This window comes from Gracilinanus agilis, chromosome 1, assembly GCF_016433145.1.
Source record: "Gracilinanus agilis isolate LMUSP501 chromosome 1, AgileGrace, whole genome shotgun sequence".
Lineage (NCBI taxonomy): Eukaryota > Metazoa > Chordata > Mammalia > Didelphimorphia > Didelphidae > Gracilinanus > Gracilinanus agilis.
The window spans coordinates 699,333,944-699,346,225 of NC_058130.1; the positions used below are offsets into that span (position 1 = coordinate 699,333,944).

Genomic DNA, 12,282 nt, shown 5'->3' on the forward strand with positions numbered 1-12,282 from the left:
GGGGTCCACAGATTTCATCTGATTGCCATAGTCTCACATACACACACACACACACACACACACACACACACTCTCTCTCTCTCTCTCTCTCTCTCTCTCTCTCTCTCTCTCTCTTTCTCTCTCTCTCTCTCTCTCTCTCTCTCTCTAGTGGGAAGAAAACTGTATCTGGAATCAGAGTACCTAGTTCCAAACCTTGCCTTTCTGCCCCACACATCCAATGGGACTTGCTCATTTAACCTCTCTGGGTCTCTGTCTCTTAATTTATAAATTCTGGGAGTTGGTCTAGATGGCTTCTAAGGTACATTCTTGCTCTAAGTCTATGATCCTACATCTCTTCATACAGAGAAAAGGGAGCAGAGATTGTGATTAGCCTGAGGTTGCCCACTCAATAAGTGGTAGAACTAGAATGTTTTCTGAACATTCCAAATCTAGTGCAATACTGTTTGGTTATTCAACCAATCTCCTTATTTAGCTTAGAGTCTTTTGTGGTCATCTTTCAGGATGGCAATGAACCTCTTAAATGTAGTACCCAGGTCTGAACAGAATGCTCCAGCTGGGGTCTGACCAGGGCAGAAAACAGCAGGAATGCCACCTCTTGTGATGTAACACTAGTTTTGTACAGTTAGCAAATAAATCCAAGAAACATAAAATAAGATAACCCCAATTTACAAAAAAACATTAAACTGCTCACCAAGAGCAACTGATCCTCCATCAACTCAGATGCTCTAGACCTTTATCCTGATAGGGGGTGGAGGTGGGGAAGGAACCAAGTTTTAGTTATTTATGAAATTTCTGGTGATGATGGAGAAGGGAGGGGAGAAAGGGGGGAAAAAAAGCAAGTAAAGTAGAAGGATGATGAGGAAGTACTCCACCTTATAAATGTTCTTTCTAGAATGCAGTGCTCAGAACTGATGAGAATACTCCAGATGGGTTCTGACCAGGAAAGAGGGCAACAGGATCATCACCTCTTTAATCCTGAACAGTAATCCTCCATCAATGCAGAGAAATTGAGAGAAATTAAAGATGGCTGCAATCCCAATTATTTCATTAATGAACATTTAAATAACCAGAGCCTTCATGAAAGCACTCACAATTGTGTAAGAACTAAGAAAGCAGAAAGTACTTTACTTGTAGTTGGGGAAGGGCTGTTGGTTTAACAGAATTAACTTTAGAGCTAGAAGGAACATCAAGGAGTATGCTTTGTTCTAATCCCTTAATTTCAAGCAGGTAAAATGATGGTTGTGTGATGATGATGATGATGATGATGATAGCATTTATATAATACTTTAGGGTTTCAAAGGTGCTTTACATATATTACCTCATTTGATCCTCATAAACAACCCTGTGAGATAGGTGCTATTATTATCCACATTTTATAGATGAGGAAATTGAGGCAAACAGAGGTTAAGCGACTTGCCCGGGGTCATGAAACCACTAAATATTTGAGGCAGGGTTCAGACTCAGGTTTTCATGATTCCAAGCTCAGCACTGTGTCTTCTTAGAATCCTAGGGTACGTAAGGACTATATTCTTAGTTCAGGACTAATTATTTCTTAGCATCTATAACCTTTAGGACTTTACAAGGCACTAGGGGAGATACACAGCCAGTCCAACTGGTTTCATGAAGCACAGAAGGGCCCAGAGTTAGACTCTTCTCTGGTGACCTCCCCAGGATTAGCTCCCCAACTCCAGGAAAAGCAGTCTCTGGGTCATTCCTGGACAATCTGTAACAATAACAACAATAGCTGGCATTTATATTACAAAGTGCTTGGCATATATTATCTTCTTTGAAAAATGATATACATTATGGCCCAGCCAGGGAAATCTGCCTATATCACGATGGGCCATCTGTGATTGGCCAGATGGACTCTACTTGTATGCAAGGAACCACGTAGGCCTATTCAAAATCACTGGGACTGTTAGCTCTGACTGGAGTGAAGCTAAATAAACAAGTGTCAGCCCATGTGGGAAATAGTCCAACTTCCTCCTCTGCTCCGAAGAGATCCCTAAACTGAAATGTTTCCAGAGGACTTTCTAACAGGTTCCATTCATTTGCTCCTCTTGACTCAGATCACAGGCTGCATCCTATTTACTTGTAGAAGCCAGAGTGCTCCATTGGTTTCCTCCTAATATTAGATCTGCAATAAGGCCTCCAAGGTATTGGGTGGCCTCCTTGCAAAGGATTTCTAGGACATGGGAAAGAATCACTCAGCCCTCACACACTTCCTAGCTATATGACCCTGGGCAAGTCACTTAACCCCCATTGCCTACCCTTACTACTCTCCTGCCTTGGAACCAATACACAGTATAGATTCTGTGACAGAAAGTAAGGGTTTAAAAAAAAAAAAAGAAACCCTCTTTTAAAAGGGTCACCTAGGATGGCAAGGCAAAGATGGGCAGCAATCTGAACTGTTGGAAGGGGTATCCATCCATGTTAATGAAATCACATCTTCATCAACATATCCAGGTAGAGTATCCAGAGCAAAGGAGGTAATACTCCTACTTTATACTCTGCCCAGGTCAGACTCCATCTAGAATACTGTGTTTTCAGCCCTAGGAAATGCCACATGAGAGGAGGAAGGTATTCAAAGGGTGATGAGGAGAACCCTTTAATGTTTATATCTGCACCTCAGTTGCATAGGCTATTCCTGAAAGCAGTGACTTCCCCATCACAGAAGGTATTCACACAGTGTCTAAAGAGGTTCCCTGAGTTGGGCAGAAGACTGTAGTAGATGACCTAACGGTCTCTCATTGCTCTGAGCAGCCAGATTTCTCCCTAAAGCCCTTCACTGTTCTGTGCCCTCAGACCTCCCTGCTCCTAGAGAGATTTGTCCCCCACTCAGGCTTCAGTCAAGCCGACACTTAAGGAAGGGACCACTGTGGGATAGAGGGGCATGTGTACAGCAGTGGGACCCAGGACTCACACCCTCCCAGTCATGTGCTACCTCAGGCCTGAGAAAAGCCCTCCTGGAAAAACCTCCAGGGAGTGTAGGAGCCAACCTAACAGTGACGGATGGCTGTTGTTACAAGCAATTTCCTGGCCCCTCTCATCCCATCTCTCCCTTCAGGGCCCCCAGCCCCACTGTCAGCCTCCACAGCTGATAAATGATCTTCACGTCTCCATGACAGCAGAACAGAGGCCAAAGACATTTTCATTAGAGGCGACAAAGTTCTCTAATGCTAAAACTTTTTTTTTTTCTACAGAAGAGTTCTCTGGGGGTTCCCTGCACTTTGTCATGGATAGGGCTGGGTTTCTCTTTGTTTTGCTTTGCTTTTTCTCATTTCAACCCCAGAGTAGGGCTAAGGCTACAGTGGTACTGACCAAGCTGCCATATTGTGTGTGTACATTTCTGTGCATCTGTGTGTCTGTGTGTATATAAACACACATTAACGGTAGCTATACATACTTGTATTTCTACATTGTACCTGTGTGTGTGCCTGTGCACTGTTGCTGCATGTATATGGGGCGTTTTGTGTATGTATTTAAGTATGTTTCTGTACAGATATGTGTCTCTATCACTATAGCTGTGTTTACATATGGCAGTGCAGTATGGATGTAAGATATAGAATCAGAGACCCTGGATTCTAATCTCAGTTCTGACCCTTATTAGCTGCGTGGCATGGGATAAATCACATCACTTCCCTGAGACTCAATTTCTTATCTGTAAAATGGGAAGAAATAATATGTGCACTACCTACTTCACAGGATTTCCACATATGAGAGGGATGGTTTGTACCTGTATTTGAGTTTCTATGTGTATAATAGTGTTGTTTGTGACTGATCTGAGTTGAACAGAGACAAAAACCTTGGGCTTAGAGGCAAAGATCCTGGTTTCAAATTTTAGCTTGATCCCTTCCTTTCATCTATTCACTGGGGAAAATAATATTTCCGAGACTTGCCTCACACATGGGGTTGTAAACACAGGGTTTTATAAACTTGAAAGATCTTCAGAGATGCAAGCTGTACTCTGTGTGTGTGTGTGTGTGTGTGTGTGTGTGTGTGTGTGTGTGTGTGTGCGTGCATGAGGGAGAAAAGGAAGAAAGGAAGGAGGAAGAGAGAGAGGGAGGAAGGAATTCATGCAGAACGCTTTATTGGGCACTAAAAGGCCTGGAGAAAACTCAGAGAAATTAAGAAAAGCTCTAAACTATCATCTAGTCCAACTGCTTCCCCTTAAATCTGAGGATTCTGAGGTCCCAAGAGGAAAGTGACATATGCACAAAGTGACATATAGCTAGAAAGTCCTATCATTGGCATTAGAAATTGTCTTCTATTCCTAGCTTGGTAGACTTGCCACTAAACTTCTTTGGAATAAACTTTATAAAAGGATAAGCTTAAGGACTTATTAGAGACTCCCTAGGAAGTGCTAAGTAGCTTTCAGTGGGCACAGATACTGCCCAGCCACAAAGTTAAACTGGGGCTTGGGCTGGAGCCAGGGTTGGCCATAGTCTTGGGTTGTAAAGGCTTTTTTTTTTTAACTCATTGGCTCCTCTTGCCCAAACTCTATCATTCTTCTCTTACCCATGTTGATCCAGAAGGGACAATGTCTTTAGGATAAATCCAGCTTGATATGAAAGAGAGCTGGCCTTGGTGCTAGGAAAACACTACCTGGGTATCCTGGCTTTGAGACTCCAGTCTGATCCCCTAAATTGAATCTAAGCCACTATCCCCTAGCTCAGAAAGGAGGTCTCAAACATGGATTCCTCCATCTGACTCAGCAGCAGGCTAGACAGGGTCAAACAACTATCTCAGTTTCAGGTATGAGTAAATATCTGTGCCCGTGGCCAGGTGTGCACATATGTGTGCATGTGTGTGTGTGTGTGTGTGTGTGTGTGTGTGTGTGAGAGAGAGAGAGAGAGAGAGAGAGAGAGAGAGAGAGAGAGAGAGAGAGAGAGAGAGTTACAAATGGAGAAACTGAAATCCAAGGCAAGGGACTTGCCAAAGGTTACACAGCTAGTGAACATTAGCAGGACCCACATTTGAACCCAAGTCTGCTGGTGGCAAAAACAGTGGTCTTTCAGGAGGCCTGGGAGAATGCCTATCTGCCCCTCCTTCCAATACTTTCTCCTTCAAATATAAAAACTGTCATCAGAGACCACTGGAACCAAAAGAGGAAGACAGAAGGAACTTGGAAAATAAATCACAATTCTGGCTCCGAAATATGATAGGCTAGTGAAGGAAGTCTACCATCATCTGGAAATCTGTTCTCTCTCTCTGTGTCTCTCTCTGCCTCTATTTTCTGTTGCTATCGTCTGTCTCTTTCTCTCTCTCCCTGCCACTTCTCTCCCTCTCTGTCCTTCCCTCCCTCCCTCTCTGTTTCTGTCTGTCTCTGTCTGTCTGTCTGTTTGTCTCTAGTTAGCAGAGTAACTAATAATTCTAAGAAATGCCTTAATGATAATTTCCTTTCAAAAGAAAGCGTACCAGTCAGAGGAAATTCTATTCTTGATCTGATTGTCACCAACAAGAAGAATTGATTGCTGGGGTAGACATGATGATAACTTCAAAAGGAAATGACCACTTCATTTTAGAATTTGTGATTGAGAAGAGGACAGTAAGGAATAGGCTGACAAACATTCTAGTTTTACAAGAGCAGAATTCAAAGATTTCACAGAAGAGATGGTTAAGATCAGAAAGGCCAAGATTCTATAGAACAAGTCAGTCCAGAAGATATAGGATACTCCCTAGAATTAAATTCTGAAGACATAAAGAAAAGTAATTTTTCTAAGTAGGAAAAGGGAAAATAGTTCAGAAAAATATGTATAGATACTAAGGGAACTTGCTAAACAACTTAGATTTAAAGAATTCTATTTGGGTTGAATAGGATATTAAATACTGATCCTAGCAAGAAGAGCTGCTCAACTCTTTTATTTTCTCCATGAAAGACTGAAAAAGGCAAGAATCACATTGGCAGTGAGAGGCTGGCTGAAGTTCCTATTCCCTCATTACTCTCCAACTTGGTTTCAGGCACATTTCCCCGAAGTTCTAACCCCTACTCAAGGCAAATATTCTACTACTGCTATCTCCCCTGCCAAGGAGAAGGAACAAAGGACAGAATTAGTAGAGATAGTCCACAAGATAAGTAAGGAAATAATATGAGAATACATTGCTTTCTTAGGGGAGTTCAGATCACCTGGTCCAGGTGAGTTACAACCTCCAATACTAAAAGAAATGGGAGATGTTATTGCTAAACCATTGTTAGTAATCTGAAAGATCAGGTACCACAAAACTGAAGAGAGAATGTTGTTATATGATATGAACTAGAATACAGTATAATTAAAAGAATTCAAAACTGATCAAAGTTAATAAAATGGCTGGACTCAAAAGAGTAGTCATTAATGGTTTGATATCAGCTTGGAAGGAGGTCTTCAGTTTAGTGCCCCAGGATCTATCTGGCCCTATATATTAGTTAATAATTTTTATATATGTCTTAGAAAAAAAGGCACAGATGGCATGCTAAGCTAATTCTCAGATGACACAAAGCTAGTAGTGGGGAGAAGCTAAATTAATTAATAATTAAATGAATTAATTTTCTTCAACTCCCTTTTATTGAGTGTTTGTGATATGCCAAGTATCATGCCATAAAATGAAGGATAGCTAATCAAAAAGATCATGACAGGCTGGAATATTGTGCTCAATCCATTCAGATAAAAATAAAAAGTGATAAAAGCAGTTATCGCCTCCACCTGCTTTGTAGAGGTAGGGAGTCCAAAGATGTGTAACAACACATAAGGATATGCTTTCTGATCTACTGATTGACTAGTGTTTTTTCAATCATTTCTCTTTTTCTTTAAAAATATCTATTATAAGGGATGGCTCTCTGGAAGAGAAGGAAAGGGATATAAGGAGAAATCTAGGTGATACAAAATAGGCCAATAAAAACATTTCTTTTAAGAGTAAAGTCTTACTTTTAGGTTCAAATAATCAATTTCCCAGGTATATTTTGGGGTGGGTAAGATCTGAGTTTAAGATGATAGTGTGAGGGTAAGATGAAGCAGCTATACAGCAATTTGTCTAGGGGGGAAAAAAACAAATGACCCAACTTGTAGGTGACACAAGACCTTACATGTATGCATACAGAGACGTGTATACATACATATATGCATACATATATATATGTCATTTATTAGTGTGGGCACACCTGAGGGTTATATGGCAATGTACATATATGTGTGTATGGAGCAGAGGAGTGGGTAGAGATACTTCTATGTAGGGGGTGAGTGGGACCTTGGGTACCTTTGAGCTCACACCACGGGGTGACCATGCACACATTCAAAACTCATCCCAACGTGAAGGAAACTTACAGGCCACTGCGCAGCTCCAGGGTGGCACCTGCAGTACCCAGAGATAGGAGGCTCTGTTCCAAGGAGGTCACTGCCAGGGACAAGAGTGGGAAATGTGAGCAAGAGAAGGAGGGACAAATCCATAGAAATAAGCATCTATCACAGCTGGCTCAGTGACTCAGGGCCGCAGGAGGACTGATACCCCACAGTTCAGTGGGGCAGAAAAGGAGGTGAGCTCCCTCTCCATGAAGACGTTCAAAGAGAAGGAAGCTGATAACCACTTTTGAGGGATGAATGTTGTACACAGGGTTTATGCTCTGGCCCTCTGGGGTCTTTTCAAGCTCCTCCATTGCTATGAGTTCCCATTTTAGAGGCTAAAATGCGGGGTTGGCTTATCCATGGATTTTCATTATCCAGGCTCTCCTACCCTCTCTGTTCATGTGGTAAGAACCAAGAGCCTGGTCATCATGGAGAAGACAGTTATTAGTGCTGGAGCACTAGCTTCTTGGAGCATGAGCTTCTTCTACATAGGGGAGATACCCGACAAGTCAGTTCACTCACATCACCTGACCAGTCATTTATTTCAACATCCTAGGGGATTTCTCTACCTTTTTAATACTACCATGGTTCCTGCCCAGGCCTTTGCCAAAAGCTGTAGGACATGAAGAAACAGGACAATGCCTGGTCCTGAATGATGGCTGGGACCTTTCTGCCCATCCCCAGTCTTCCTTTCCTCTGATCCTTGGTGTTACCCTATGATTGGATGGCACTGAGTACTGAGCTTCTAGGTTTATGAACCCTGAAGATCTCCCAAGACCTGGCTAGGGCCTTTTGACTCTGTTCTGGTCAGTTCTGTGACTCTTAACCCCTATTCCCTGATTCTCAATCTCAGCCCCAGTCTTGCAACTCAACTATGCTAAGCTCCAGGACTTCATAAGTTGAACCCATCCTTGGCCTGAGCCTGAGCCAAGGGAACCCTCCATGCTCTTATCAGAGGGTCTTTCAGGTTGCCTGAGGGTCTTTCCTGTCCCTAGCAGCCAGTCTTGGCCTTGTGGGCAACAGGTGCACAGTGTAGATTAAACCACTCAAAGGCTCCAGGGACAGGACCAGACACCTGGGCTTTCTACGCACCACTGGAGTTGACTCGAAAGACATTTGCTGATGTCTCCTGGAACAGCTCTTGGAGGTCGGTAGGATCGATCTGGGTGGCTGAAACGAGAGGGACCAGGGAGCACAAAACATGGTTAGTGATTCCAACACCATGACTGTGTCTATCAAGCCCTGGAGAGCTTCTACTAAGCTACCAGATTTGGCAATATGATCCAAAGAGGTCTGTCTGTTATGCAGGGAATGCAGCTGGAAATATGCCACAGACCAAGACCTAGACTAGTCATTGTAGGAGAGACAGAAGGAAAAGACACAGCTGGTGTCCTCCGAAAGGTCAGAGCTGAAGTGGAGACACAGCCCCTGCTCTCAGAGAATCCCTGAGCTCAGAGATAGATACACTCTCAGCCCTAAGGGGAGAGAGTCCAGTCATCAGAGAACCCTAGGGTCTAGGGACAAACAAGGTTCCTACCCCTAGTATGGACACAGGCTCTGCCCTCAGGAGGCCCCTGGGCTCAAGGGTGGATACAGTCACTGTGCTAATGGGGCCTCTTACTTAAGAGGAGAAAGAGTCCAGTCTTTAGAGACCTCTAGGGTCTGGGGGCAAACACAGTTTCTGCCCCTAGTATGGATACACCCCTACCCTCAAAGAGTCCCTGAGTTCAGGGGCAGATACAGTCTCTGCCCTACCGGGGTCCCTTACCTAAGGGGAGAAAGAATGCCCTAAGGTTTGGGGCAAATAGTTCCTGCCCCTAGTATGGACACAGTCTCTGCCCTCAGAACACCCCTGGGCTGAGGGAAGACCCAGTTCCTGTCTTGTGGGGGCCTTGGTCCTAAGGGAGAACAAATAGCTATGGCCCTCAGAAAACCACAGTCAGAGAGATTGAGGATGAAATGAACAGTCTTTCAAGGAGGCTCCTTGGCCAATGTCACCCCTGCACTCAGCAAGTGAAGGGGCCAAAGTGGTTCCTATTCCTGGGTAAATGCCTGAGGTCAGCTGTTCCGTGGCTTTTTTACCCTGGTTAGCATCAGAATCACTTTCAAACACCCAGTACATAATCTTCCCTAAAGGAATAACAAACCCCTCTCTTTGATTAAGTGGGCATTTTAAGCAGCATCTGTAGAACTGTCTCTTCCCTGCTCTGCTCCCACACCTTCTTATCCTTTCTTATCCCAGCTAGGTCTCCCCTTCCTATCTTTTCTCCTCTGCCCACTCCTCTTACCCTCCTCTCTACCCCTTCTCTCTCCATCACTCACTTTCCTTCTCCCCTTCTAGAGTTTTCTCTTCTCCCTCCGTTTCTTCAATCAACCCCTCTCCTCATCTCAATCCTTGCTCTGGGTGGGTGACAGACAAAGAAAGAAAGGACATAATAGCTGTCTTCAGGTGTATGAAGGGCTAGCACAAGGGACAGGGATTAAGCTTATTCTGTTTGGTAACTATATGCCTGACAAGAAAAAAAAAACTTGCTGACAATTCAGGACCATTCCAAAGTAGGAGAGTGGATTCTGGAGTGGATGGGTCAGGCTGGAGAACCACTTGTCAGATAAGCTAGTGCCAGGATTCTTTTTCTGATACAAGTTGGTCTCTGGTCAATAGGATCACTTCTAATGCAGAAATTCTGGGGCAGCTGGGTAGCTCAGTGGAGTGAGAGTCAGGCCTAGAGACAGGAGGTCCTAGGTTCAAACCCGGCCTCAGCCACTTCCCAGCTGTATGACCCTGGGCAAGTCACTTGACCCCCATTGCCCACCCTTACCACTCTTCCACCTATGAGACAATACACCGAAGTTAAGGGTTAAAAAATACTAATGCAGAAATTCTTTAATTGTGCAGTCCTTCTCCCCTTCATGTTGCCCTCCTATCTCCATGGAGCAAACAAAGACTCGCTTATGTTGTGAGAAAAAAAATTAATTCTGCCACCCATTCCAAGGGCTAACTCTGGATCTCAGGAGGTAGATAGAGTAAGAGCCAGATATCTCTTTAGTAATAGAGAAAGGGAGCTACTGTAGGAGGGTGGGCACTGTCCTCCAGAAGGAGTTTGGGTTATACCACCCACACACATTACTGGGTCTCCTTTCCATAGTGGATTTAGACTCAGGGCACCTGAGTCAGAATCCCATTATTCTATCTGTATACCACTAGGCAACTACCTAATGCTCCCTGGACCTCAGTTCTTCACCTATAAACAAATGAAAGGCTTGGAATAGATGATTACTAAGGTCACTTCCAGCTCCAAATCCTTTGAGTCTATAAATGGCCCATCAAACTTGGGAGGATGGGGGTGGAAAGGTCTGGAGGAGAGCCCTAGTTTTGAATCTATACAACCTGTCACTGTAAGTACTGCTGCTATAAGACTATAAAGGGCAGTACAGAGTCCTGGAAAGAAAATAACAAAAATAATAATAGCTCCCAATCGTATGATGTTTAATAAAAGGCTTTCCTCCCCCATGCCCCTGTGAGGTGGGTAATGCAAAGGTTATTATTCCCTTTTTAGAGATTAGGAAACAGAGGCCCAAAGCAGCCTTGTCCAAGGTCACATATCAAGGAAGTGACAGATAGTCAATAAGGATTCATTATTAAGCACTTACTTTGTACCAGGCACTGTGCTAAGTGCTGTAGATACAAAGAAAGTCAAAGACAGACCCAGCTCTCAAAGAACTCAAGTTCTAATGACAATTGAGACTAAAACCCAGCATTCCCAACTCCCAACCCAATGTACTTTATGCTACCCAGGTAGCCTCTGATCAAGGAATAGAGTTGGGTGGAAGAAAGACTCAAGGAGGAGGAAAGTTAGAGATGTAGGAGGATGTGAACACAGGGTCTCCTGGCAGAAAGGTGGGGCAAGGATCTAACTGGGCCTGTGACAGAGGGTGGAGAGGGAAATCAAGGGGCCAGATTGCTCTGGGTAAGGGACATCAAACCTCATCTCCCACAAATGCTTTCTTGGGCATGGGTATTATCTGATTGAGCTAAGCTGCCTCTGTCTTAACAGGATTTTTAAGACTGTGGAGTGGCTTGGCACTGACAGAGCAGAGGGTCATGGAAGGTGATAAAACAAAAACATACTGGGAGGTAGAGGAATAAGAACCTATAATGATGGATATAATGGATTAAAAAATAGTCATTTTAGATCTATGTCCCCTCCTAGAAGTCCAGTCTAGTTCTTATCTATCACCTGACTCATAAAGAAATATCCAGTCCAACAAAGGCACATGGGGATAAGATAAAGAACTCTTAAAGGAAAATGACTGTATGGTCTATTCAGAAATTTGAAAAACTGGGAGTGAGGGGAAGTCAATATCACACTACATGAAGCCCAAACATCCTTCCCACATTGATTTAATGTGGTATTGTCCTCCTCCCTCAATCCTCTTTTCCTCTGCCTTAAACCTAAATCATCAGTCACTCATGGGCCAAACAAGAATAATGGAGCTTTCAAGTCCTAGGTTCATAGAACATTAGAATCATCTAGTACAACCCCTTCATTTTACAGGGACTTGGAAAAACCCAAAAGAGCCTCTTTTAATGCTCCCCAATCTGAAGCATGAATTCTCCCTCATATTTTAGAAAAGAAAATGGAGCCTCTAAGGGGGTGTGACTATACCTAAGGTCATAAACTAAAAAGTGGCAGAACTGAAATTTGACCTCAGGCTCCATTCAAAGATAAGCCATTTGTACAATTTCACACTCCCCTACTATAACTTCCCCAGTTAGTCCAGGTTCTATCTTGCAGGATTACACAGAACAAATCTGCCCTCTGCCACACAAACACCCATCTGGCACATGAATCACCTCTCCTCCAAGGCTTTTTTTTAGGCTAAAAACATTAGACTTTTTCAACTAAAAAACATAGCAACAAGAAACAAATGTATTTAGTTCCAAACTAAATACATGCCACTCAAA

General features: G+C 43.5%; 1 protein-coding gene across 1 annotated transcript in view; it reads right to left on the minus strand.

The window, feature by feature from the left end:
* TSNARE1 (t-SNARE domain containing 1) overlaps nucleotides 1–12,282 on the minus strand; it is a 198,468-nt gene that overhangs the window by 152,991 nt on the left and 33,195 nt on the right. The window contains exons 4-5 of the mRNA XM_044684522.1: nucleotides 8,409–8,486; nucleotides 7,299–7,368 (exon numbers count right to left, since the gene is read on the minus strand). Of these exons, the coding sequence (XP_044540457.1) occupies nucleotides 7,299–7,368; nucleotides 8,409–8,486 (148 nt within the window). The remainder of the gene's footprint in view (nucleotides 1–7,298; nucleotides 7,369–8,408; nucleotides 8,487–12,282) is intronic.